The 22,983-nt window shown below is 52.0% G+C and overlaps 6 protein-coding genes across 6 annotated transcripts; 2 read left to right on the top strand and 4 right to left on the bottom strand.

The window, feature by feature from the left end:
* Positions 1 to 941: 941 nt before the first annotated feature.
* BDZ83DRAFT_150369 (uncharacterized protein) lies at positions 942 to 2,067 on the bottom strand. The gene has a single exon (XM_060501322.1). The coding sequence runs from the start codon at positions 1,707 to 1,709 to the stop codon at positions 1,110 to 1,112; it is 600 nt and encodes a 199-aa protein (XP_060368177.1). The 5' UTR covers positions 1,710 to 2,067; the 3' UTR covers positions 942 to 1,109.
* On the bottom strand, positions 1,909 to 2,720 carry BDZ83DRAFT_749410 (uncharacterized protein; the record flags this gene model as incomplete). The annotated part of the gene is made up of 3 exons (XM_060513762.1): positions 1,909 to 1,962; positions 2,031 to 2,603; positions 2,709 to 2,720. 3 exons carry the CDS (start codon positions 2,718 to 2,720, stop codon positions 1,909 to 1,911), a joined length of 639 nt encoding a protein of 212 aa, XP_060368176.1.
* A 1,177-nt stretch (positions 2,721 to 3,897) lies between these two features.
* Positions 3,898 to 5,387, top strand: BDZ83DRAFT_648972 (uncharacterized protein; the record flags this gene model as incomplete). The annotated part of the gene is made up of 7 exons (XM_060510234.1): positions 3,898 to 3,958; positions 4,003 to 4,031; positions 4,067 to 4,148; positions 4,540 to 4,635; positions 4,799 to 4,812; positions 4,928 to 4,949; positions 5,152 to 5,387. 7 exons carry the CDS (start codon positions 3,898 to 3,900, stop codon positions 5,385 to 5,387), a joined length of 540 nt encoding a protein of 179 aa, XP_060368175.1.
* A 771-nt stretch (positions 5,388 to 6,158) lies between these two features.
* On the bottom strand, positions 6,159 to 7,667 carry BDZ83DRAFT_150358 (uncharacterized protein). Its single transcript, XM_060501321.1, has 2 exons — positions 7,525 to 7,667; positions 6,159 to 7,310 (listed from the first exon to the last, which is right to left on the bottom strand). Exon 2 carries the CDS (start codon positions 7,283 to 7,285, stop codon positions 6,239 to 6,241), a length of 1,047 nt encoding a protein of 348 aa, XP_060368174.1. The 5' UTR covers positions 7,286 to 7,310; positions 7,525 to 7,667; the 3' UTR covers positions 6,159 to 6,238.
* An 875-nt stretch (positions 7,668 to 8,542) lies between these two features.
* On the bottom strand, positions 8,543 to 10,142 carry BDZ83DRAFT_717262 (C6 zinc finger protein; the record flags this gene model as incomplete). The annotated part of the gene is made up of 5 exons (XM_060511930.1): positions 8,543 to 8,874; positions 8,969 to 9,476; positions 9,525 to 9,659; positions 9,716 to 9,802; positions 9,861 to 10,142. 5 exons carry the CDS (start codon positions 10,140 to 10,142, stop codon positions 8,543 to 8,545), a joined length of 1,344 nt encoding a protein of 447 aa, XP_060368173.1.
* Positions 10,143 to 15,760: 5,618 nt separating this feature from the next.
* Positions 15,761 to 16,930, top strand: BDZ83DRAFT_570991 (glycosyl hydrolase catalytic core-domain-containing protein; the record flags this gene model as incomplete). Its single annotated transcript, XM_060504368.1, has 2 exons — positions 15,761 to 16,072; positions 16,124 to 16,930. The coding sequence occupies 2 exons, from the start codon at positions 15,761 to 15,763 to the stop codon at positions 16,928 to 16,930; spliced, it is 1,119 nt and encodes a 372-aa protein (XP_060368172.1).
* Positions 16,931 to 22,983: the final 6,053 nt, after the last annotated feature.

Raw genomic sequence — 22,983 nt, 5'->3', positions numbered from 1 at the left:
CAAATGATCTCCCTCTCTCCATGCCAGCCACGTTCATCACGGGGCAAACAGCAGAGGACGGTCTAGGCGTTAGTAGTTCTACAAGAAGGACTTGAGCGAGGGATTATGGACTCGGAAAAGACGATCAACGGTGTGGAGAGCAGACAAAAGGAATGGGGAGGGGAATATGAGGGAGATGGGGGCCAAGTGATTCCTTTCCGACTGGAATATTTGGCTTGACTTTTTTTCCCTGATGATTTCGCGTCTTGTAGTTGAGGAAGCTCTTTGTTTCTTTCTCACTTTCATGTATGTAGTCGACATTTGCGGTCCTTTCCTTTCTTTCTCTGTCTTCACCTCTTGGCTTTCTACGTATTTCGGAAGTTTGCCAATGTTGGGATCGGAGGAAAGGGAAAGATGCAACGGTGTCTTCTTTTTTCCCGGGCGTCATCTTGTGATGTTTGACGCACATGTGTCGATATGGAGGGGATTGGAATGAGTGGAACTCTGGAGTTTTGATTTTGAGTTTTTGTGTTGGCGGTTTCTGGGAACGTGGCTTGAGGAGTAGACGTTCCTAGCTACCATGGGGAAAAGGGGACAAACGTTTTGTGGACTGTAGCCGAAGCTGGGAGAGGTGGCGAGGGCGAGACGAGACTCTAGGCTTGAGACGATCGTGTGTTTTGGTCGTGAGGAGAGCGTGTCGTCTTTCGTCTTTGCTGCGCGCTGACTGGCTTTGGTGAGATGGATACAAACAATACAACCTTTTTCTGACCTGCTGATCTGATGAAGTATGGGATGTTTGCGTTTGGCTGCTTTCGTGATGTGTGGGTGGAAAGAGTGTGTAAGTTGTTGGTGTAGGTTTGGCTTTTGGCGATGAGGCGTGCTGAGGCGTAGAGGTCTGGGATTCACATGCAGGTAGTATCTCGTGACGGAAGGGGAGGGGGTGGGCTTATTGGTCTTTGGTTGAACATATATAAGCCACGCCATCTACGCCATCAGTGTTGAGCCCACACGACGTTGCACGAAGGTATGATGTGGCGAGCCGAGTACGGCTAACCACGACAAGGTGGATGGGGCATGCGTTCGGCATCGATCGATCTTGGTGAATATGAAGTTCTGGGACTTGGTGTTTGTCATGTCTTCAGAAGCGGGCCATGCCTAGGTACCGTGTCCAGTCTCTGTGCGCGTATCTTCTGTGGTGAATACGAAGGAAGAGAGAGGAAGGCTGGGAGGATATTGTCTTGTGTGACGAGGTCAGTTGGCATCGCCACGCCCAGTACCATGTACGAAACGACTGGGAGAGGGAGGCTAAAGATGGAATCTTCCTCCGCAAGTTTCAGTGACCTTTGGCCGATGGAGAAATCGCCGTCCTCCCAGATGTGGACTTGTATCCTATCGGTGAGACGTTTTATACGATTCGATGACGAGACCAGACGAGACCTCCGAGACGCCAGGAGGACACGAAGGGGGCGTTCACCATGCCAGGCATGCAGACGCACAGAAACACAAACTATGTTGCGGCATACGGGGGGAAAGTTTGCGTCGGTCGGTCTTCGCTTCTTTGGGGGGTTATATAGATGGTGGACAACTACTTCCGTGTCTGGTACTTTGGCACTTGGCCTATGAAACCGAGTACGCGACCGCGACTTGGGTACACTTGTTGACCTCGACGACCTGTCCCACTTTATAACACTACCTAGAGAAAAGGGGACAAAGTCATTGAGAAACCCCATGAGGCCCGGAGGAGGAAAAAGGGCATGCGGTCCCTTTGAGGTTGATCGTAGTCATCTACAATCACGTCCGAGGAGGAGCTTGATGCACGCCGAAGATTGGGCCTTTCGACCTCAACCTCTTGGCCCCCAGTCACCTCTTTTCCCTCGGCAGGCTTTTCCAGGGTAACAACCTCTTCCAACTTATCCACCTTTTTTTCCTTTAGTCGTCTCTTTCCTTTTCATTCTCGGAGATTTGAATCGCCAGTGAGGATGCCTATGCATCTCTATCATCTTCTTCTCACCATCTCGTCGAGCCTGAATGGTATCCACGAAATGTCGTACTTGTTCCCGGAGGCGATCCTCCTCCTCCTCCTCTCCCTCCACCTCGTGGGAGAGGTCTGACGGAATCAACTGAGCATGCTCGAGATCCACGATGCAAAGCGCATCTCCGCACAAGTGGACGTTAGACGGGTCCAGATACTCTAGCCGAACATCGTGTTGACGTATGAGACGAAGCGAAACAGAAACCATCTCCTCAAAGTTGGTCGCTGGGTCAGTTCGCAGGAGTTCCTTTTCAGCCATAGACATGCCGCCGATATCTGACAAGAGGTGCGCTCTCCTGCCCGCGATGCTCGCCAAGCCCAAGTATCTCGGTATGACGCTCCCTTGCAGCGGTTGAAGCCGGTCGTAGATGAGGGTCTCGTTTTCAAAGAGGGTCGTCTTTGGCGGATCGAAGAGGTCCCTGTCTTTCGGATACTCAATCTTGAGAATCACGTTTTGGGGCAAGGTTTCCTTGTCGACGATGCAGTCCGGTAGCTGAAGCTGGAGGACGTTTTCGTAGAAGGAGGGAGCCTCTCTTAGAAAAACAGGTCTCCCACGTGCAGCAATGATTTGTGACTGGAACAGGAAGATGTACTGCAAGAATATTAATATTAGCGTGGAAACTTGGTCGCTATGGTTGTTATGGCTGAGCTTGTGGTTGAGATTATTGCGTGGTTATGGTAGGCTTGGGGTGTTTACCTCGGTGGTCATGTTGAACGGGTTGCTTGAAGCAGACAGGCAGGGTGCAGGCGATGTGGTAGGAGTGTCGATTTAAGTTTGTGGTATGGGAGATACAAAGACTCATGACCGCGATCGATTTGCAGACTTGTCTCAGCTAGCAACTTTCTTCTTCTCAGGCTTCCACGGTTGCCTGGGCCAGTATTTTCCCCCATTATTTCAACGTTGACAAGTCAGACAAGATTAGCGTACTGGCTCTGAGATTAGAATTCGCACGTCATATGCCTTCTGCCTAATAGGTGAAGTAGGAGGCCTCGGAGTATTCTTGATACGAGGGCCGCTTCCTTCCAGTGATGCCAAGAACTCCAGCCGTGAGTGCGATATCAGGTACAAAATGGCGTATATAGACATATGGAGGACCGCTATGCTCAAATTTGATACTCACTAGACCTCTGAGGTGACATAAGAATATAGAGCTAGGCTTCTGGATAGTTAGGCTATGGTGTAAGGCACTTGTACCTACTTCCTCGACTTAGACCTAATAGTGTTGTTACCCTCTCCTGCCACAAGAGACACCTCATAATTCAAAGTGAGCCTAGGTATGGAGTTGAACAACAGTTAATTATGGCCTTGAACTTCCATCCCTGGCGTTACGATACCGTAGCAGTTGATCATCCATTGGTCGGACACCGTGATGGCTGGCCGAAGGGGGCAACGAGAGTTCTGGTGATAAGTGAACGGGACTGAGACGATTCATAAGAATAACTGACAGATTCAACATCTCACTTTCCATCTGACGCCAATGCTCACTGGAATGAGTCTATTTGGGAATGGGGGGTCGAGATGGAGGTGCTGAGTGTCCTCTCTCCCCTGTACTTGGTCATCTTGCGCTTCTCAAACCACCACATACGACCATACCCATTGGAAAACTCGGGATCCCGTCCGCTCTCCCATAGATAAGCCAATGAGGGCCGGATTAGTAGTTGGGTCGGTGACGACCAGCGAATACCTGGTGTTGTATGTTTTTGCTACCATTTTGATGTTTTGATCTTTACTATGTGGTGGGCCATGGTGGGTGACGATAGCTTCGTTTTTTTGTGTTGTTTGGGGCGGCGGTGCGGGGTCACCATCCTGGGTGTGCAGGGGTGGTGTGACTAGCGCTACTGACATGGTCTGGATGTAATAGCTTCCAGTGTCAACCCAAGTATCAATGGGCGGGAGACATGCCCTTTCTTCTGATATATTGAGATCCTCTGTCTCTACAGTTCAGTGTAAGTTTCTCCGTGTTACTTAAGATTGAGATTTTTGTAAATAGGCAAAACCGGATGTTCCATGAGTCTCCCAGTACGTTTACGTGTCTTTCTTTCCGTCTCAAACAGGAATATATCCATGTATGGTCCCGCATGGGAGATGCCGGCAGCTTACAAGCCAAACTCATGAGTCTGTGTGAAAATCCTGTCCGTAAGTTCCTATAACCTACTAGGGCAGCGGAACCCAAATGAACACTCTGTCCTGACGTTCAGCTACAAATCGTCACATGCCCGTGGTCCATAACGTAGATTCCTCAAATCTGGATCCGATAGAAAGTTGCTTGTCAATCCAGGTGTAGAAGCTGTTAACAATTTATCAGCAAGCTCACCCATTGCACCAATTTCTCGCTAATCGCGGAGATCGCAACTGATCCTGCCCCAATGAAGAAGAAGGAAGAACCCCCACGAGCGTTCTCCACGGGCCCTCGTTCCTCTCGTATTCGTCTTCACGACACAGACGACGATGACGGAGCTTAAACGAGAGAACCACGTAAAAACGAGCTTTAGTAAACTTCCAAGTTTGATTTGGCACCTGCGACTAGACCTTACAGACAAAGCGACCTTTGTCAAGCCATGGTCGTTACCTAGAAGTCACCCGCTATGGTTGGCAACAAAGACTCCCTTCTGGTCGGAGCTCTGTGAGTAGGTGCTGCTTCTGAGCGCCGTAATATACCTAGGCAACCTGGGATAAAGCGGGCACGGCCGCTACACAGCTGATCTTATCTCTCCTTCGTCGTGATCTGATCTCTCATGCCTTTTATCTTACCAGGACTAGTTTTACTGGCATGCTGCTTTTGATAGACGCTGGAAGCCTGGTATGTGCTGTGCAAAGACTACTCAGTTCGTCTCGAAAGAGTTGTTCCTTCGTCTTGATTTGTGTACTTTCATGCTGACTTTCTCATGAATTGAACTTGACCACCACGCTCATAGGTCGCCTGGCCTACCAGCAGATGTAAGTGCGCGTGGGCCAAGTAGCCTAGGTAATTGGCGAGAAATCAGGCCCTCAACACCGGCCCTGGATTTCAGTAGATGTGCTGTAATGGACTGCAGCTACCTAGGATGGGCGATCTTCTGCAGGTGGACGCACTTCGCAAGATCATTCGCAAGCATAGGGGGCGTTTGACAGAGTCCTGTATTCATGAACTCATATTAAGACGTCTTTGAGTTGTGGATTCCACTCATTCCCGTCTGGCAAATGAATCAATGGAACATGTTTAAAGTACAGTCATTTGGCCTTGAATGCAATTCTTGGACTGTGTGGCCACAAGTGATGGCTGGTATCGGCAGGTCTCCCATGTTCATTGATCTACTAGGAAGACCATCGCATCCCATGATCATGTCGAGCTGTACAAGACTACAGATGGGCTCACTGAGCAAGGAACCATTCTGACACAATACGAAGTGGTGGGTCTTCTGGATTTCATGCCGGACCTGCACGGCTCGTCTGCTTGCCCGATTGATTATGATTTTGAACTTGCTATTGATCCATCGACTCCTTGGAGCTCAGGTAATAACGTGTTATGTGTTGGGGCAAGGGAGTCGTCTATAGGTGGAGAGGTTGAGCAAGACCAGACTAAGATCGATGATGACTTTGCAATCGGGAGCAAATATTGGAATGAACGTCAGCATTCGTTCTTCAAAGCCGGTATTCAGATAAGTATTCGGCTCGGACGAGGTGAGTCGTGCTCTCAAAAGGTCGTAGGATCAGTAGATGTACACTCAGGCTTTCCCAGAAACGGCGAATACACAGACGCCAGTGTATACTCAGGAAACAGGCACCGGTTTCATTGGGTACATGTGAGAATTATTCTCCTCTCCTAGCACCATCGGATGAGGAGACTTCTTGCGCAGTAGTTGCGACTGATCACTTGCAAGGAAACACAAAGGATTTCGACCCCCGGTGACTATCTATTTTTGAGGGTCCTGAGTTCGAGCCATCCTACCGACTCTACCTTTTGCAGCCTGCATTTTCTCTCTCCCAGTGTATTCATTAGTTTCCTTCTCAGCATCTCCCCAGATGCCAATCGCAACATACCGCGCTTCATTCTCGGGACTTTGGATCCCCATATCAGCCCCTCTTAACTCTATGTATCATCTGTGATCCTCCACAAAACCGAGTGTGGTCGCAATCTGGGAATAAAATGGCCAAGGGGAGCATTAGTGATTTTTCCGGGGATATTATCTACCCTACAAAGAAGACAGACACCAAACAGGATGATGAACAGGGCTTCGGGATCACTACTACGCTCCTCCGGAAGCTCCAGCCGCAAGTATCATCATCTGCTGCATCCTCCTCCGATCGACCTCCTTCTTCAACATGCAGACACAACTCGCGACAACTAGCACCTCCACCGCCTCCCTCCCACCGTCCTTCGAGTCAGCCCACCTCATCACATCGAGCATCAACCTGCCCCCATTGCCCGCCGTCGTGCGCCCAGTCCCCCGCGTCCTCGTCTCCTTGCCACGAACAAACTGCGCAATCCTCGTCTTGCTCTCCTCCGTCTTCTTCCCGCCTGCCAGTGCTATGGTCTGCACGAGCTCACAGATGAGTAGCTGATCGTCGCCAGGCACGGCGGCGCGTTCTTTGCGCGTGGCGTAGCGCCACTGGAAGGTTCCCAGGGGCGTCTTAAGGATCTGGGTGCGGGAGGCGAGGGATTTGGAGACGATTTGGAGGTCTGCGGCGCCCACATCCGGCTCGCGATTACCATTCTCTTCTTGGAGTGATACCTCCGTCGAAGAAGAACCAGAAGAGGCTGGAGGCGTGGGTGCGTGAAACGGCTTAAGGGCCTGAGACGGTCGGAAGATGGGAGGCTTTCCCGGCCCGAAGCGGTAGAGTGTCGTGCACATGGGTGTCTGAGACGTATCGTCACCCCTTAGGAGGTGGCAGCTCCCGTCATTGCGCGAGAAGCGGAGGGAGACGTACGCCGGAACGGATTCCGCGCTCCAGCAGCCCGCTTCGACGTGGTAGATTGCGATTGGGTCGGGCCGGGTGCCAATGGGGAGCGAAAGCCATTGCTTTCCGGTGGTTTCGATCTGGAAGTGCACTGTAGGAGTGAAGGCGTCTCCTGAGGGAGAGGGTTCTGAGCCACCATCACTGCTGGGAACGATTTCCGCGTCTCGCGGGATGACGGTTGTTGTTTGATCGTAGGCGGGTGGTGCTGGATTGGAATCGGACGATGTTGATGGTGAGATATCTGCGAGCTCGATACCTGTTGCTGAGGAGTATGTGGGCAACGACGAATTACTGGGCACAGCGTGCAGTTCGTCTGCAACGATAGTAGTCGACATGGTGAAACCAGACAGCTATGCTAGTCTTCATATGAATGTGGTACTTGTGTGAGAGATGGCTCTATTTTGAAGGCAAGACGAGATAGTTATGTTTTAGGGACGTCGCGAATAAGAGGAAGGCAATGTGGAACACCCGAGGTCTTGTTTTCTGACCAGGAAGGAACCCCCTTGACTTTATCCTCCTCATGCGTCCCGAGACTTCCTTCAATGCAGTGCAATATGACGGAAGGCGCACTCACAAAATCTCTTGCGAGAAAAGCCTAGTAAGACACTGCCATCAAAATTCGTCGAATGCGAGGAATGCGACGACGGCGGACTTTTCTGTGCGGACTTTCCACCAGTTCAAAAACTCAATCTTTCATCATTTCGCCTCACGGTTCTCTGACCAATGAATATTCGTCAAATACATCCTCAAAGTCGAGACGTAAGATGCGCAGCAAGCTCTCGAGATAAGACCTGCGGTGACCAAGTTGAGTGAAGGTAGTCAGTCTGTCAGCCCCCAAGACCAAGAAAGCTTCACTTTTCAAGAAGGCTCAGATGCCTCGAAACAAATGCCGCCCCCGCCCCCACATCACTTAGTGTGCTCTTTCACCGTATTCCTCGCATATCTTGCTTCCTTGGTACCTTTTCAAGAATCGACAACAAATTGGGCATTATTCAGCCCGAATTTGTCGTCCATACAAGCCCCTCGTCAGTCATCCTCTCAGATGCCAATTGGTTTGCACGGCCCCACCTCCGGTCCGTCGTATTCCTCGTTTTGTCCAAACCGTCCAATCATGCACGCCACCACCGGAGGCGGTGCGCTTGTGGTTGTGGTTGGAGGGGGAGGGGGAGGGGCAGTGCCGCGCGGGCGGTGACGAGTGGGGCTGTAAACGGCACTCACCGAGATCGTTTGCCCTGCTGATGAGGATCGGCAAGATCTCTTCTCTCCTGCCGACCATGTTCGTTCCTCAGGGGGTGTGTTATGCTTGTCTATCTGGGGCGTTCGTCTGTGAGTATCCGTAAGTGGATATTGATCCAAAGGAATAAGGTTCTCAATCGAATGGTCACATGGTCGGACGGGATGGACTTGATGTATCGTGTTCACTCTTGCGGATACGATGCGATGTCTGTCAAACACTCTGGTCATTTTTATTTGCAATCTTGACAGCAGATTGACTAGTCTTGAAAATTCTCGATAGGTCGGAAAGATTTCAAAATGAATAAAGACGTCGTAAAAGACAGTTGCACATGAACCTCCGCTAGCAAAAGCTTTCCTCAAAACTTCTTCCCAAAAAAGGTCAGGTCCTGCTCGAGCTGCTCCTCCACCCACAAAGGCCACCGATTGTATAGCAAGTGCTCATGGTCGACCTGCCTATTGAGGTACCCAAGCCACCGAATGATACCCAGATCCACGGCGCTCTCCTTCGGTGGCGCCTTCTCGCGACACTCGTGCTCAGCGTTGGTTACCGTGGCCATGATCTGCTTCAGCGCGATCCAGTGGCTGGCCAGGAGGACCATCGTCTGCGAGTTCATATCGATGACACGCTGGAACTTTTCGTGCGGAAGCTGAATCCACCAGCCGTAGTGCTTCGAAAGTGTCTGATACGCTGTTCGGGCGAAATCGTTTGTTAGTATTCAGGTTATAGTAGCATAGAAGGGAGGATAGGCCGGGGATTCCGTGATGTTGGGAGAACAACGTACCCTTCCAGGACGAAGTATGCAGATTCGTCGCCATATCCAAAAGAAGCTCAAAATACTCAACCTCCACCCCATCCCGACAGAGACCTCTCAACCCGCCAATCGCCTCGACAGCACCGTCCGCCCACTCGGTCCGAATCAGCGGCAGATCCACCATCTTGGGCTCCAGCACCGCGCTCGAATCCTGTCCCATCAAGTTCACAAAGATGGGCTTGATGCCATTGATGTACATCTGCGTGCCGATGATCAGGATGCCGCGGATAAAGGTCATGTACTCGGCCATGCCGTCCTCAAACGTCACAGACTGGAACGTGAGCGCGAAGCACGTCGCGATCAGAGCGTTGGCGTGGTCCGGCGTCGTGCCCGTTTGCTTCGGCAGTTCGGCGAGAGACTTTTTGATGGCTTTTATGGCCTTGACGCGGTGCGCCATGGCGAATGCCAGGAGGCTCGGGTCCGCGTTCATAAGGTCGCAGGCTGCCATTCCGAGGATTGCGTGCATGAGGAATTCGTTCTGTATAAGTTTAGTAGGTCTATTATTGATTCGGCCGATAGAACTTACGGTTTGAGACAAGCACGGAATCTCATGGGTCCAGATGTTTTCGTTACCTATAGGGTGGTGAGGGTAGCATTGTAGCATGAAATGTTGGAAGAACCGCATATCTTGCAGACTGAACAGCGGCACTTGATGCTGCGGCTGTTTACAGTGCATTAGATAACACATTTGGATTACATATATTGTAATGGACATACTTGGTGTACAATCATTGGAGCATTGGGATACTCGCACTTCAAGCCCATTTTGTTACAATGCCCACATGATGGATGTGTCTCTTGGCACTTTGATATACAACGTCAGTATACCATCGAGGGTAACTCGATGAGACTTCTTTCTCACCTTGATACGCCTTCTCTTGCAGTTGAAGCACCCTCTACGACTTTTGGTATGCCCTCGTCTCTCAAGTCGCTGCTTCTGAGCGGGACCGTGGCGAGACGAACCTTCTCCGCTTGGCCCTGAAGCGGAGGTCCTGGTCGTGGGTGACTCGGAGAGTGTCTCGCTCGAATGCGTATTCACCTCTCCGAGTAACATGTCTTCACCTTGGAAGAAGGCCCCATAGTCAAAGTCACTAAAGCTTGGGGCGGCTGCGATGAGAGGGAGTGATGAAGGAGTAATGCTCATGATGATGCAAACTTGGCTGCTTGAGTGCTTCAGGGCCTAAAAGCCAGTGTGCGAATTTGACTATAGACGATTTGAAAGGTTTATTTTGTATGAATAACTTCAACGGTCAATCTGCATGAATTGACGTCGCTTTCAGCTCAAGCTGGTGCCAAGGCAGCCATGTCACGTGTGGCAGCATCGAAGATTGTCATCGTGGCAGGGCGTCGGGCGATCGATAGGCCGCCACAAGTCTTAGATCAAGCGTTGCCAGATGCCATTGGCTGCCGATCATCAATAATCGCAACTGATGTTGGCGTTTCGGAGGCTGTGCTTGGCAAGGCTGTCTGAGGAGATCACAAAAAGTCTCTTCCCATTTGCTGAACGACAGCGTCTGGGCTTTGATGTGAAAATGAAAGAGTGCAGCCTCAGTTCGCCGCGCCGGTGATGAAGTTGGTGATGAAGTTGGTGATGAAGTTGGTGATGCCGAAAACTGGGCCTCTTCCGAACGGACGGCTGCCGGGATGGGGTGAGATGGAGCGCCCGCTCTCCTCTACGTCTCACATCGGAATAAGTTGCCGCGCTCTACCTTACCTCCAAGATGAGAGTGTTTCAAACAAAATGTAGAGATTGCGGGCGATCTGCACTCGATCATTTGATTCATTTGGCTGTACCACCGATGAAAATGAGGAGACATTAGGCAGGAATCAACAAACTCGGTTCTCAATCTCGGCAACTTCATTGAGGATTCAGAACTGAAATCATCTGTCGAGTATCAATGCTGAGAGGCGCCTATGGAAGATTGATGTCAAGGAGCTGGGTAGTGTCTATTTCTTGCCTAGAGAAATGCTTCTCGGGCACGCGGTTCTTATAGGGTGCATCGGCTAGGCCTTGTCACATCTAAAAAACAAGTCAGTACAGTTCACTTAACAACATGTCTGCCAATCAAAGCAAATAATCATTCGGCTACGTGACGTGCCGAGTCTCCTTGGTGTCAACTACTAAACCGTCATGGCTGTCGGTTGAGCCGTTAGAGGACGCTTGGGACTGTTTCGATGTCGCAAGCAAACCAGACTGCGGATGGACACGCCGCCGTCCTTGAGCTGACCTCAATCGACGGATAAGTGTGTCCGACTTATTGGCGGGATTATTTGCCAAGGTGCATGTAATCCTGCAGGAGCAGACTTGAATAGATGTCAACAGCTGCAGTTGACCCAACACTGTTACATGTGGGAGGACAAGCACATGAACAGGAATAAACCAACCCTGACTGAAACGAAAACCGTAGAGATACCCAGAGCTGATGTAAGCAAGCTGGAGTGGCTTGCAGCATGCAACCTGCAGGTCTTCCGTAAGACACATGTCGGGTAGAAATGCGCCAGACTCCAGTATGAGGGAGCTAGAGTGACCGTAAAGTGAGAATTATGGAAACATTAGTCTGTACGGATCCTCTTTGCGCTTGTTCTTGCGCATGAGACAGCACAACCTTAATGAAGATTGACATCGGATGAAAGTAATGCGTTCGCTCACTGGGCGACCCTCGAGGTCGGCTGTTCGGATCGTGGGTGCAACTATCCGGCGTTTAATGATATCGGGCGGGGTTGACAACACTCAAAGAAGCAGAGCTAGACGGTTGGCAGTGCCGAAATGATTACGTACGTTGTGATGAATCGTACTATTTAGGTGCAAAGCCTCGTGTACTGATATTGACGGACCTTGCGCGGGCCGGGGCTCTGAGTCGCGTGCTGTGGAAGTCGGCTTCAGCCTCTGAAGAGCCAGTGAGCCTGGCAGACTGCCAGTGAGCTCGAATGATCTGAGCGTCCAGAACGGTATTTACTGCCCTGATGGAGGACAGCGGCCGGCATGGCAGTCCCGGGTCATGGAGCCGGGTGACATTCCGAGGCTCTAGCTTCGGCGTGGCGCAGTGTAGCCCTGGCTGTCGCATCCCGGCACGTCCTGCCCTGGGCTGGAAGAGGACGAAATCCTGCTCGATTAACAAGCTTTGGATGATCCGGAGGGCTGGCCGCTGGCCTCATCGGCTCTTTGTCGTGGCGGCAGGGAAGTAACGGGACAGAATGGGCGAGGAATGTGGGCGGCTGTCAGAAAAGGGCCAAACATGTGGAAGTGAAGTGCCAAAATGGGCGTTGTGTTGGAGTGAAATGGTGCTCTGATGGATGGGATTCGCTGGACGTGTGCCCCGTGGCGGCGGAAGCTCATTTCGCTTAGGGTTTCACAGCCGGCGCCCTGGGTCTGGCTTGCCCGGATTGCTGGCCCTCCCGGGTCTGACGCTGTCGAACAGTCGTGGAATCCCCTGAGTCGACTCCATCTCCCGCGCTGAGAGTTTGGACTTGGTGCGCGGTCGATTTTCCCTGGCGATCCATCTGGCTCCACGTAACTGGCTAGCCGTAAAGAGGAAAAGGCGTAAAAGGGTCAAGACGACGACAACGTGGGGCCAGCCCAAAGTGGTGAAACGGGTCAAAAGCGCGGGTCTTATCGTGCTAACACGAATAATCGGCTCGGATTGGGCCCATTCTCCCATGACAATGGCATCAGTCCCTCGGGTTGCCCCAAGCGCGGGGCTGCCGTCCCAAGTCGACCGTTGTCATCCTTTGTTCGTCTGATGCTGGGCGCTGCGGGACGGGACACGAACAGTCGTCGTAGGGCCCGCCCTGCCCACCGAAGCCATTCGCTAGGCCAACTGGGACGAATCAGTCTGAAGGACTCGTCAGTATCGGGGGCGTGGTCAGCGCCGCGCAGTCGTCAAAGAAGCCCCCCGAAGGAGGGTGACTCGTTGGCTCCGAGGCTTCTCACTGAGGGCCACGCAACAAGGGCAAGCGAGACGACGAAGGGGCTTTCCCGAGCGGCAATGTCCGGCGGCAGTCTTGCTCTGGCCGACGGTGATAACTTTGGACGTCTCCGTGGTGATGGCAGGCGCAGGGCCTTTGCCATGAAAGAGCCATGGGCTATGGAGTTCGACCGAGGGAGGAGAGGGAGCGGGGGCCAAGGCGATAATGACGATATTGGAGAATAGTGACTTGGTGTTGGAGGCGAAAAGAGAGGGATTTTTCTGCAGCAAGAAACTGTCATCAATAGCAGAGCGACTAAGATGTTGGCGGAGACACAGATAAGGCACTCGACCACTGACCTGAGCGAAACGTCGAGGCTTTCATGTTGCACTCAGCAACGCAGCTAGCCAGTCGAGCCTAAAGTGCTAAACTCAACGGTTGAAAAGGCGACGGATGTACTCCGTAACTTGTGTGCTTGTAAGCAAGTGATGGTAGGAACAAAACGACATTCTGATTCTCACCTACCATCGGCTGCCACCTGTGCCTTCCTCGCCAGCCAGTGCGTGCATCAACCTCTTGCAGCCGCTGACTGGCACGACTGGGTCGGATGGAGAAAGGGGGGGGGGGCAGCGGTTGAGGGGATAAGCAAGGAAGGGGACTATTGTGGTGAGGTATCTTTTAGCCGCGACGGCACGCAAAAGATACGAGATGAGGTCGTATCGAGCGACGTATCCTTGGCGCCCGGTGTTTCCAAGGTTGCGCCGTGGTGCCGGTTCCTGCAGCATTTCCCCCCCCGTTCCTGCATAAGCCAGGGGTGAAAATGGCGCTTCTTGGTCCATTCGCCGCTCAGCCGTTGGCTCTCCCATGGGCCATTCTTCCAAGTTCCAAGCAGCAAACCTTTCCCCCTCCCCTCTTCTTGGCTGTTCGCTGCTCGCTGTCACTGAGAAGCTGGCCAAGAAAAACAAAAAGGGCCAGCCAGGCCAGCATCAGTAGTGGAAGGGCGAAAAGTCCGTAGGCGAGCGCTAGTCCGTCGCTGAGGTGTGAGTGGGCGGCAACCCAAAACAATCCAGATGTGACTGTCCGTTTCTCCCTCGTTTGGCACCATTCAACTAGCTATTGAAGCTGGATCTGGTCAATTTACCAATGCCCGAGAGTTGGAGAGCCAGGAGCCAGTGAAACCGAGACTCCATTAATTAAGGAATAGAGCCCAAATAGCTGGAAGAAGGAAATGGACCGTTGGCGGTGGAACATCGATCCTTGGCAGTTGAACAATGGCATTGAGTTGAATTGTGGTGACTGAACTGCTTGGAATGTGTCTTATGTCACTGTGGATGTCTCTGATGCTGCCAGCCCACGAATCACCACGGCAGTTCCTTGGCTTCTCCGCTCCGGGCAGCAATTTTTGGAGGGGATCGAGGTTGCAGAGTCGTGGAAGTCCTGGGTAATCATCTGTCATCAGGACGCAACGCCAGCACACCATCCCGGTTGTGCTGAGTGCCTCTCCCGTCTGCCAAAGAGTCAGTGTAGTCTAGGAAGATCCAGAGTGTCCAGACCACAGGGGGGCCAAGAAGGAACCACAAAATTGGCCAGGATCTGCAAAAAAAAGCATGGCCTGTGAGTCGCTGATCCCCCCATTAAAAAACCAAAATCTGAGCAGGAAATCGGACGAAGCAATGGGACAAAAAGCTCTGATGAACTGCCCGGGGGGCGGCAGTTTCCACTTTCAGATCCATCCAGTTACCGATACTGCGTAGATATCGATCACGTGTGAGCGACCACGTATGGAGACGGGTTTTCATGCAAGTCCAGCAAAGAGAAGTCGTTGAATTGTGTACGGGGTCATCTTACGGATAGCTGTCAACCTCGACAGCGACACGAACAGCAACGACCAAAAAGGGCCGCAAGTCAGGGAGGTACGTAACTCCTTCAGGAAGACGACTGTCCTAACATGGGCACGCTCCACCTGCCACGGTTGTAACTGGCAGGAGCGACCACTACCGCACCACATCCCTTCCCGGAAAGCGCGATACATCCGGCCCGCTTGCCCCCTGCTTCTCCTAGTGCGCGCGGATAGGCAGGTACGGAGGAAGGGGTCGCCACGACATTTCGTACCTACTCCCTCCTTCCTCGTGGTGAATCGAAAATCAGCCCCGTTGGCTCCAGTCAGAGTCGTACCTCTGGGCCTTTGGGAGCCGTCCTTTCATGGGTGGTGTCTTTTGCTGGCGTAGTGTCTCTGCAAGCCCGATGGGTCGGGATCCACAGTCCGCACCTGCTTCCCGCATCCCAACCGCACCTGCATCTGATGTGCCTCCTACCTGCCCACAACCGATCGTTTCCCACGCTCCTTCCTCCCAGCCGACCTCACCTTCCCATTGTTTCCTTCCCTCGTCCCTGCCTGAATTTGTTTCCTCCCCAGCACCCAGTCACTTGCCTTCTTAAACTCCCTTCCTCCCCCACACTCTCCCTCCTCTTGTTGTTTCCCCTTCCTCACACCAACCGGTTTGCCTGTCCCTTCTTCAGTCAACAACACATTCCTTCACCAACGGTCGCCAGCCTCGACCCTTGCGTACAAAAGCAGTTCGTTGTCAACCCAATTCACCAACAACAACCGCACACCACTTTCATTTTTCGTGTCTTTGACAGACCGAACAACCAGCAACAAATACACCACTCCTTCTGTGTATCCAGTGATTCTTCACCCTCCTTCCAAGGCCGGCACTTCACGCTTTGTCAACCTCATCGAGAAGGAAATCATTAACAGCTTTTCTCACAAGCACCTTCCTCGATCAAGACAAATCACATCATCAATCTCGCCAATCCCTCACACAAGTACAACATCCCTCGAAATCAGCCAAGATGTACACCAAGAAGGCTCTTTCCGTCGGCGCCGCCTCGCTCGCCCTCATCGAGCAGGCTATGGCTTTCAACGCTCATCGCCACCTTCATCAGGACAAGCGCGAGCTGAAGATTGACGTGGTCACCGAATGGGTCACCGTCACTGTCGGCGGTGATGAGTCGGTCCCTGCCGCCACTCCCACTCCTACTCCTCAGCCTGCGGCCCCCGAGGCCCAGTACACTCCCACCACGACTTCTACCTCGATTGTCGTGATCCCTACTCCCACTCCCACCCCGGTCTACGCTACCCCCAGCACCACTCTCATCAAGTCGGTCGCTCCCAAGTCCTCCTCCCAGGCTCCTGTCGCCGAGGCCTTCTCTGAGGCCGCTGTCGCTGTTGCCGCTGCGCCTTCTACTTCTTCTGCCAAGGCCAGTGCTTCCGCTGTCGTCAGCTCCAGCTCCACCGTCGGAAAGCGTGGCGTCGCTTACAATGATCCCACCAAGGTCAACGCCTTCTTCACTGGCGCCTGCACCAACTGCGGTTGGGCCTACAACTGGGACTCTGCTGATAACGGCATCACTGCCACGGGTGTCAACTTTGTCCCCATGCTCTGGGGTCCCATCGACACCCACACCGCCCGCTGGGCCGAGAACGTTAAAGCATCCATCGGCAAGGGCTCTACTCACATTCTGAGCTTCAACGAGTGCGACATGCCTTCTCAGTGCAACCTTGGCGCCGCCGATGCTGCTGCCCAGCACGTCAAGTACATGAACCCCTACGCCACCACCGACGGCAAGAAGATCCAGATCGGAGCCCCTGCCATCACCAACAGCAACATTGCTGGCCAGGGTCTCGACTGGCTCAAGGCCTGGGTCTCTGCCTGTGACACCGCCGGCTGCACTTACGACTTCTGCGTTACCCACTGGTACTCTCCCTCTACCGCTGCCGACACCCTCTTCAGCCACCTTCAGGCCGTCCACGAGGCCTGTGGCAACAAGCCCGTCTGGTTGACCGAGTTCGCTCCCTTCGGTACCACCGATGAGATCTCCAGCTTCGTCTCTACCAACGTTCCTAAGCTCGACAGCCTGTCGTACCTCGACCGCTACTCTTACTTCATGGCTTCCGACGGCGTTCTCAACTCCGGCTCTGGCCTTAGCGCCCTTGGCCAGACTTACGCCGCCGCCGCCTAAGCTGCTTGAAGCAGGAACGGTTGACTTCTTCGATTCTGGCACACAATTACTAGGGACAGCAAGTGTGTATTTTTGGTTCACCGGGATTTTCGGGCGGGCCACTTTCTGAAAGTGAATAAACGCTTTCTCTTTTCTTCTGCTGTACATACAGTTAACCATTTTGTCTTTTTCGGGACTTTCGCTTTTCACATTCAGGGGTAGTCACTCGCTGAATACTTTCTCCACTGGATGATATTTCGGGTCGGGTTTGGCTCTCTGGGTATACCCGACAATGGTGTTTGCGGACTTTTTCATAAGAAGGGGAAACGGGCTCCAGGACGATCCATACGAGGACTAAAAGGATAGACTCACGAGCTACGAACACATGGAATACCAGGCTGCATAAGCCACGTTATCACATTATGATTTGTTTCTCAAGTAACCTTGCCTGCCATGCTGTGATGTCGTTACGCGGTGACCCAAGGAAGAACGTATGTCCGGACATACCTTGATGGTAGGTTCATCGTCTATGCTGACGGCCACTTCATCCTACCCTGACTAATTCCGTTCTGCCTTCGCAGTCTACCCTGTCCGTAATTGCTCACGTGCTCGATAGTCAGACTGACGGCTCTTTCCGTGAAACGGACGCAGGAACTAGGTTATCTGATGCAAAGCAAAATGGAACTCGTAGTATGAGAGGCCTTGTTGAATGTTCCCGCCTGTCACGTTCCATCCCAGTAGCATGCCTCCTTCACCGACAACACAAGTTCCGACCGGCTAACCATTGCCCAAAGTAGATGCACAGCACGAGGGAGGACACAATCCGTTACGACACGATTGAACACGGTATAATACGGTGTACGGAATATGGTTTTAAGCTTCACCTGGGGTATGTCACAACGCCCGTGCGTTTGGATCGGGAGCCCGGGAGTCCCAGACTCGACTCCTTGTCCTTGCCTTTGTGGGAAAGAAGAAGAACAAAGTGTTGCGTTTCTTACGTAGGCCAGAGCTCTCCCATGATGAAGAAGCTTTTTTTCACCGCGGGATTTGATGACACATGCTGACTGGAGGGAAAGGAGACACGGGTAAAAGCTACAGGTAGAGTGAGGTGGTAATGGGGGCGCGAAGTCTTCTATGCCGAGCTACTCGTTCTCTTAGCGATGTAATGGATGTTGAACTCTTTCCGCGCGTATGAGGAGATTAAGAGAAGGTGCCAAGCAAACTGAGTCGGTAGGCGGCAGAGTGAATCACACTCATGAGGATTGAACTTTTCCAGAAACAAGAAGGGAAATTCGAGGTCTGGGGCAGGTACGGCTTATGATGCGCTCGGTGATCAAGTATGATGTCAGCTGCCCTTTCGATGCGGCTTCTGTATGCGACCTTGAGATGAAGAACTGTTCACCGCTTTGCCACCGGCTTATCTTCGACTTCGATCGAATCTGTGAGCGTCAAGCTGTGATGTCCGCGTAGATAATTAATCAGTTCGTGAATTAAGGTACTCACGTCAGTCTCGGAACGCGCCTGATTCTCGCCTGAGTGGCTTTTATTCCGGGAGCGCATTCAGCTCGTGTTGAAGCTAGGAGACGATACCGGATGCGAGAGCCCCACGCAGCCCGGTGCAACCCCATCTCACATATCGTATCAAAAGAATGTATTCTTGACGGTTCACCTAAGAAGCCTGAGAAAGCTCGAGATGGGGAATGAAAACCCTCCATTCAGCGGAAGGGCTCCTCACGCTTTTGGATCCAAGCTAAGACTATTGACGCAGTAAGAAAGTCTACAGAAAGGCGGCAATCTGAATTTCGACGTGACCCCGTCTGAGCGAGAAGACCAAAGGGGAAAACATAATTACCTTGCGTTGGATCTCATAGGCTGCCAAGATTTTGCCCTCTTTTCTTTGCATTACCTTTCGGAGCCGAGAAATTCGCACAGAAAGTGTTAAAAACTTTTCCTTGCCGTAGTGAACGCTCGTCTCATTTGCAAGAGGTGCACGAAATGACAGCCAAATACGAAGGTGTCAATAACCCGCGATGGTGTAGGAAGAAAAAGTGTTTTTCTTCGGCACCTGGTCATTGGGGAGATGGGGAGGACGAGACGAAATGGAGAGATTTCGGAATATCCTATTCATAAACTCTTGGATCTGTGTTGTCAATGTTTTGGGTGAGGTGATGGTGGTGATGATGGTGTTTGAACAGCCGAATGGGCCGGACATGCGAGCGTAACCTCGCCCTGCTCTAGAGGTACCTGCGAGAGGACACGTGGGTGGCACATATCCTAGTGTTCCTGTGAGCTGAACATGTCAGAGCCGACTCGAAAAGAATATTTGCTGAGACGTCAGTAAACTATACTGGTGATGTAAGGTGCCGAGAAATGTAGGATGTCCGCCAAGTTCCCAGTTCTGTTCACAATAAGTTTGGTATAGCTTCGCAAATGATAATCTGCATATGTAACAGCTCACGAAGGGGGGAAGCCTCGAGTTCGCGAAACCCCACTGGCGGTTGACAGGAAAACTCAAAACGAAAGATCGCGATCTACTCCTTGGCGGCAACGTGCCCCTCGACTTTGCCATGTCTGAGAGATGGAGTTTTTTTCTCCCTTTGCCACCGCCGAATCTGTGAAGTTCTGTGCCGACATGACTGGAATCACCATGATGTGAATAGGCGAGAGGGGAAAAGGGGGGGAGGGGTGGGAAAGTGAGCAAGAGAAAAAGTCTCAGCGCCGACGAACTATCGCCGATGAATCGAGCAAGAAGGGATGACGGAACGGTGGCGTCGTCGAACCATGCCGACGATGGGATGCAAGGGAGATTTTCTACTTTGCTTGGAGGTTTTCGTTTCCTTTGGGTGGTCCATGTCGGCGATGAGGGTTGTGAGATACGTGGGTGGACCGGTGGGAGCGATTTTGCTTCATCATGCGGATGACAGGAGAAATCTCATAGGAAGAAATAGACTGGCTTCTAATGAGTAATGTAGATGCAGTCCATCGAGCACTATAATTCTTCCATGGTGGGCAAAACGCACTTGGTTACTCTAGAAATTTGCGTTACTAGCCTCATTCAACTAGAACTTGGGCTTTACGCCGAAAAAGGCTATCTACAAACACACGTGTGGTGCTAATAACACGAGCAAGCTTGCATTGCGTCAATACGTTTACGACATTTGAATAGACGACAACTTAGTTGGTGAGTAACGGGATGAGGCTGTGCTCTACAGGAGTTTTTTCTCACGAGCCACTTGCACGGAGAGAGGGGGAGCACGAGATCACAGGCGCAGGGGCCCCGTGGAAAACAGTTATCCGTAGAAGATCAGTATACCACTCTTGTCACCCTTGCTAGAAACCCTCACCTACCCCAGAAGACCAAGGGATTGGTGGAGATTCTTTTTAGAGCTTGTGGGAGAAAAACTGCTCAAAACGAGCATCATAGCTTTTGGGGGACACATCATAGGAGAGTAGAAAGTCTCCCCCGGCTTCGACATCCGGACGGGCAAACTACGATCCAATCATCGGATCAAGGCAAAACAGTAGAAAACTAACCCCTTACTCTTGTAATGTCTGAATCAGTCCAAGGGCGAGAGCGAAAGGAAGCCCAGTCTCGTTGTGCGGTAGAGTTGCGTCGGGTCGGGATATGGTTCACGGGTTGGCCTGGGTTTTAGAGCTTAGGGTTGGATTGGCTGTTGAGAGCAAATCTGAACGCACTTTTGATAGGCTTTCAAGGATCTGAGGGTGGATTGGGCCTATGACGAGATGGGATGAGAGAGGAAGGGGTAAGGGATGGTGTAAGTGGTATTCTGGCTGGCATGACTCGTGGAGGTCTAATTGTGGGCAGGTTACGCAAAAAAACACCGTTTCTTGGCCGTTAGCTTAGACCTTTGCTCGAGTTAAGCTTCAGGATACGGATACGTTGCTCGAGAAAAGGAAGAGGCTGAACCGTTGCGGGGAACGGGTGCGGAAACCTTTGGTTACACCCGAACCGAGCCGGCTTCCTGGTGGATATCCGTCTCTCGGTCCTCTCCGTGATGTGGGGATAGGCCCGGCGGCGCAAAGTGGGGTCTGGATGAAAGACCTTCAGTCTTCATCACCTAATTTTTGCCATTGTGCCATGAATTTTGCCCACGAGGAAAGCCAGGCCGCAGACGGAGACATGGCAGTCTTAGCGGCAGGAGAGTTGAGAGGAAAAGATGCATAAAGAAGGTAGGCTTTGCTGCGCCTAGATTACGGAATGTGCAGACATGATACTGATTACCCCAAAATTGGGTTTCTCGGTGCTAGTATTGGAGTTGAGGAAGGTCCAATGAGACGGAGATGCGATGGCCCCAGCGCTTGCATGTGTATGAGGTGATGGAGGTGCCGCGTGGAGGGGTTACCTTACACATGTCATAGTTGGCTGACCTGACGTACCCTTATCTACTAGCTGCAGTTGCAGCCGGTTTGCCGCCATATCTCGTGATGTTCTTATGCCAATACCTGCATACCCCTTCTCATATTCTTTCTAATTTGGTGCTTCAGAGTGTATGATTACCCAGAGCAACTTCAATGCGTCGTCAGCTAAATGTGGCCGTGGGTTCGTCGCTCTCATCTCATGGAGGGGAACCTTTTTACTTTGCCCCTCATTCTTCAGCCAGTCAATTAGCTCCCGCGGAACGCAAGACAACGGATCTCGATCTCTGAACGGTTGTATGCAACTGTACACGTGGTCGAGGCGGTCTACATTAGCCCAACAGCATGTGCAAGGAAGCGTGCGTCGCGTAGATCTGACCTTTCCCTTTCTCGGTATCTGAGATCTTTTATCCCCCAATTTCACCTTTCGCTTGCGCCTCCCCCCCCCCCCCCTCACCTGTACCGCCTTACGTGAACAAAGCGTCTCCACGGTCTTTCCGTGTCTTTTCCCGCATCTCCTACTAGTAACCCTACCACCCGCCAGGAAGGAGTCTCGGGTTATCGGCTCTATCATTCCTGGGCAGGGTCATGGTAGGGTCAGCCTCAAATCATTCCGCGTAGTGTTCCATGGACTTACTCAATTCGATGGTTTGTACTACGTGACAACACGAGTCTTCCGAGATACGAGATGCCTGCTGGAGCGCCATCCCATGCACTTCACAACTCTGTCCCATCTTTAGTTTCTCCGATGCTCCGCTCCCTCTCGCACTCGTCTCGTGCTGCGGCCCCACATCCGTTCGCCTCAAAGCTGCCTTAGTACCGTGGCTTGCACTATTCACGTGCGTGTGTGCTCGAACTCGATATTGAAGTATCGTAGTCGGGGCCTCTCAAAATCACTGCCCGATGACGACCTCAAGGAACGCAGTGACCATAAAGCAGAAGAGGAGAAAAAGAGAAAATACCAATGTAGAAAGAGAAGGAAACCGTAATTCTTCATGTTCATCCTTCTCGACATTGGACCACGAGATCCTTAAACTAAGAACTCTATCTTTACGTATTCCGTGGATCCCACGCCATGGATCCCAAGGGAGTAATTCAACGAGTCAAACGGACTCTACTACCCGTGCTTTGGATACAGAGTCCGAGGGGAGTTTGTAAAGACGCATACCGGATCGGCGAATAGAAAGCAGCGCTGCGGGCGTAGGCAAGTAAGAAGAATCTGCGAAGATTAGGCGAAAGATTTAACGCGCGGAAACAAAATGCCTGCAGCTCCCTCGCACTTGCAACGCCTGCCTACTACGGTAGGCAAATCCATCTCATCTCTTCCTCCACAAGTCCTTTAACCTTGTTATGCTATGCAAGTATTTGGCCGTGCCAAGACTTTGAGACACAAGCATGTTCACAGAAACGCGAACGGGAAAAGGCACGTTCGTTCCCTTTTGGCGTCTGCTCCCCTTAGACAGTAGATTACTAGCCAGGAACCTTTGCCACGTTATGCTGGATAGCGGTAGCCAAATCCCGAGAAACATGTGCGGCCCAGGAGTCTAAATCATACAATCTCTACAGTCGCGGGAGCCAGGCGGTGCCTCTTGCGTTTTGGCAGTATAGCGTAGGGTAGCAACGGAGCAGAATTCCGGGAAGGAGCTTAGCAGGCAAGGCAGGGGTACGCCATGGCTATAAGGTTTCTTCTATTCGGG

This window comes from Colletotrichum acutatum (assembly GCF_030867785.1).
Source record: "Colletotrichum acutatum strain CBS 112980 chromosome Unknown BDZ83scaffold_19, whole genome shotgun sequence".
Classification (NCBI taxonomy): Eukaryota; Fungi; Ascomycota; class Sordariomycetes; order Glomerellales; family Glomerellaceae; genus Colletotrichum; species Colletotrichum acutatum.
The sequence above is the reverse complement of the archived record's forward strand: the minus strand, read 5'-3'. Positions and strand labels throughout refer to the sequence as shown.

Coding starts and splice junctions, on each gene's coding strand:
- BDZ83DRAFT_150369 (XM_060501322.1), bottom strand. CDS start 1,709: ATGGGGTTTCTCAATGACTTTGTCCCCTTTTCTCTAGGTAGTGTTATA.
- BDZ83DRAFT_150358 (XM_060501321.1), bottom strand. CDS start 7,285: ATGTCGACTACTATCGTTGCAGACGAACTGCACGCTGTGCCCAGTAAT.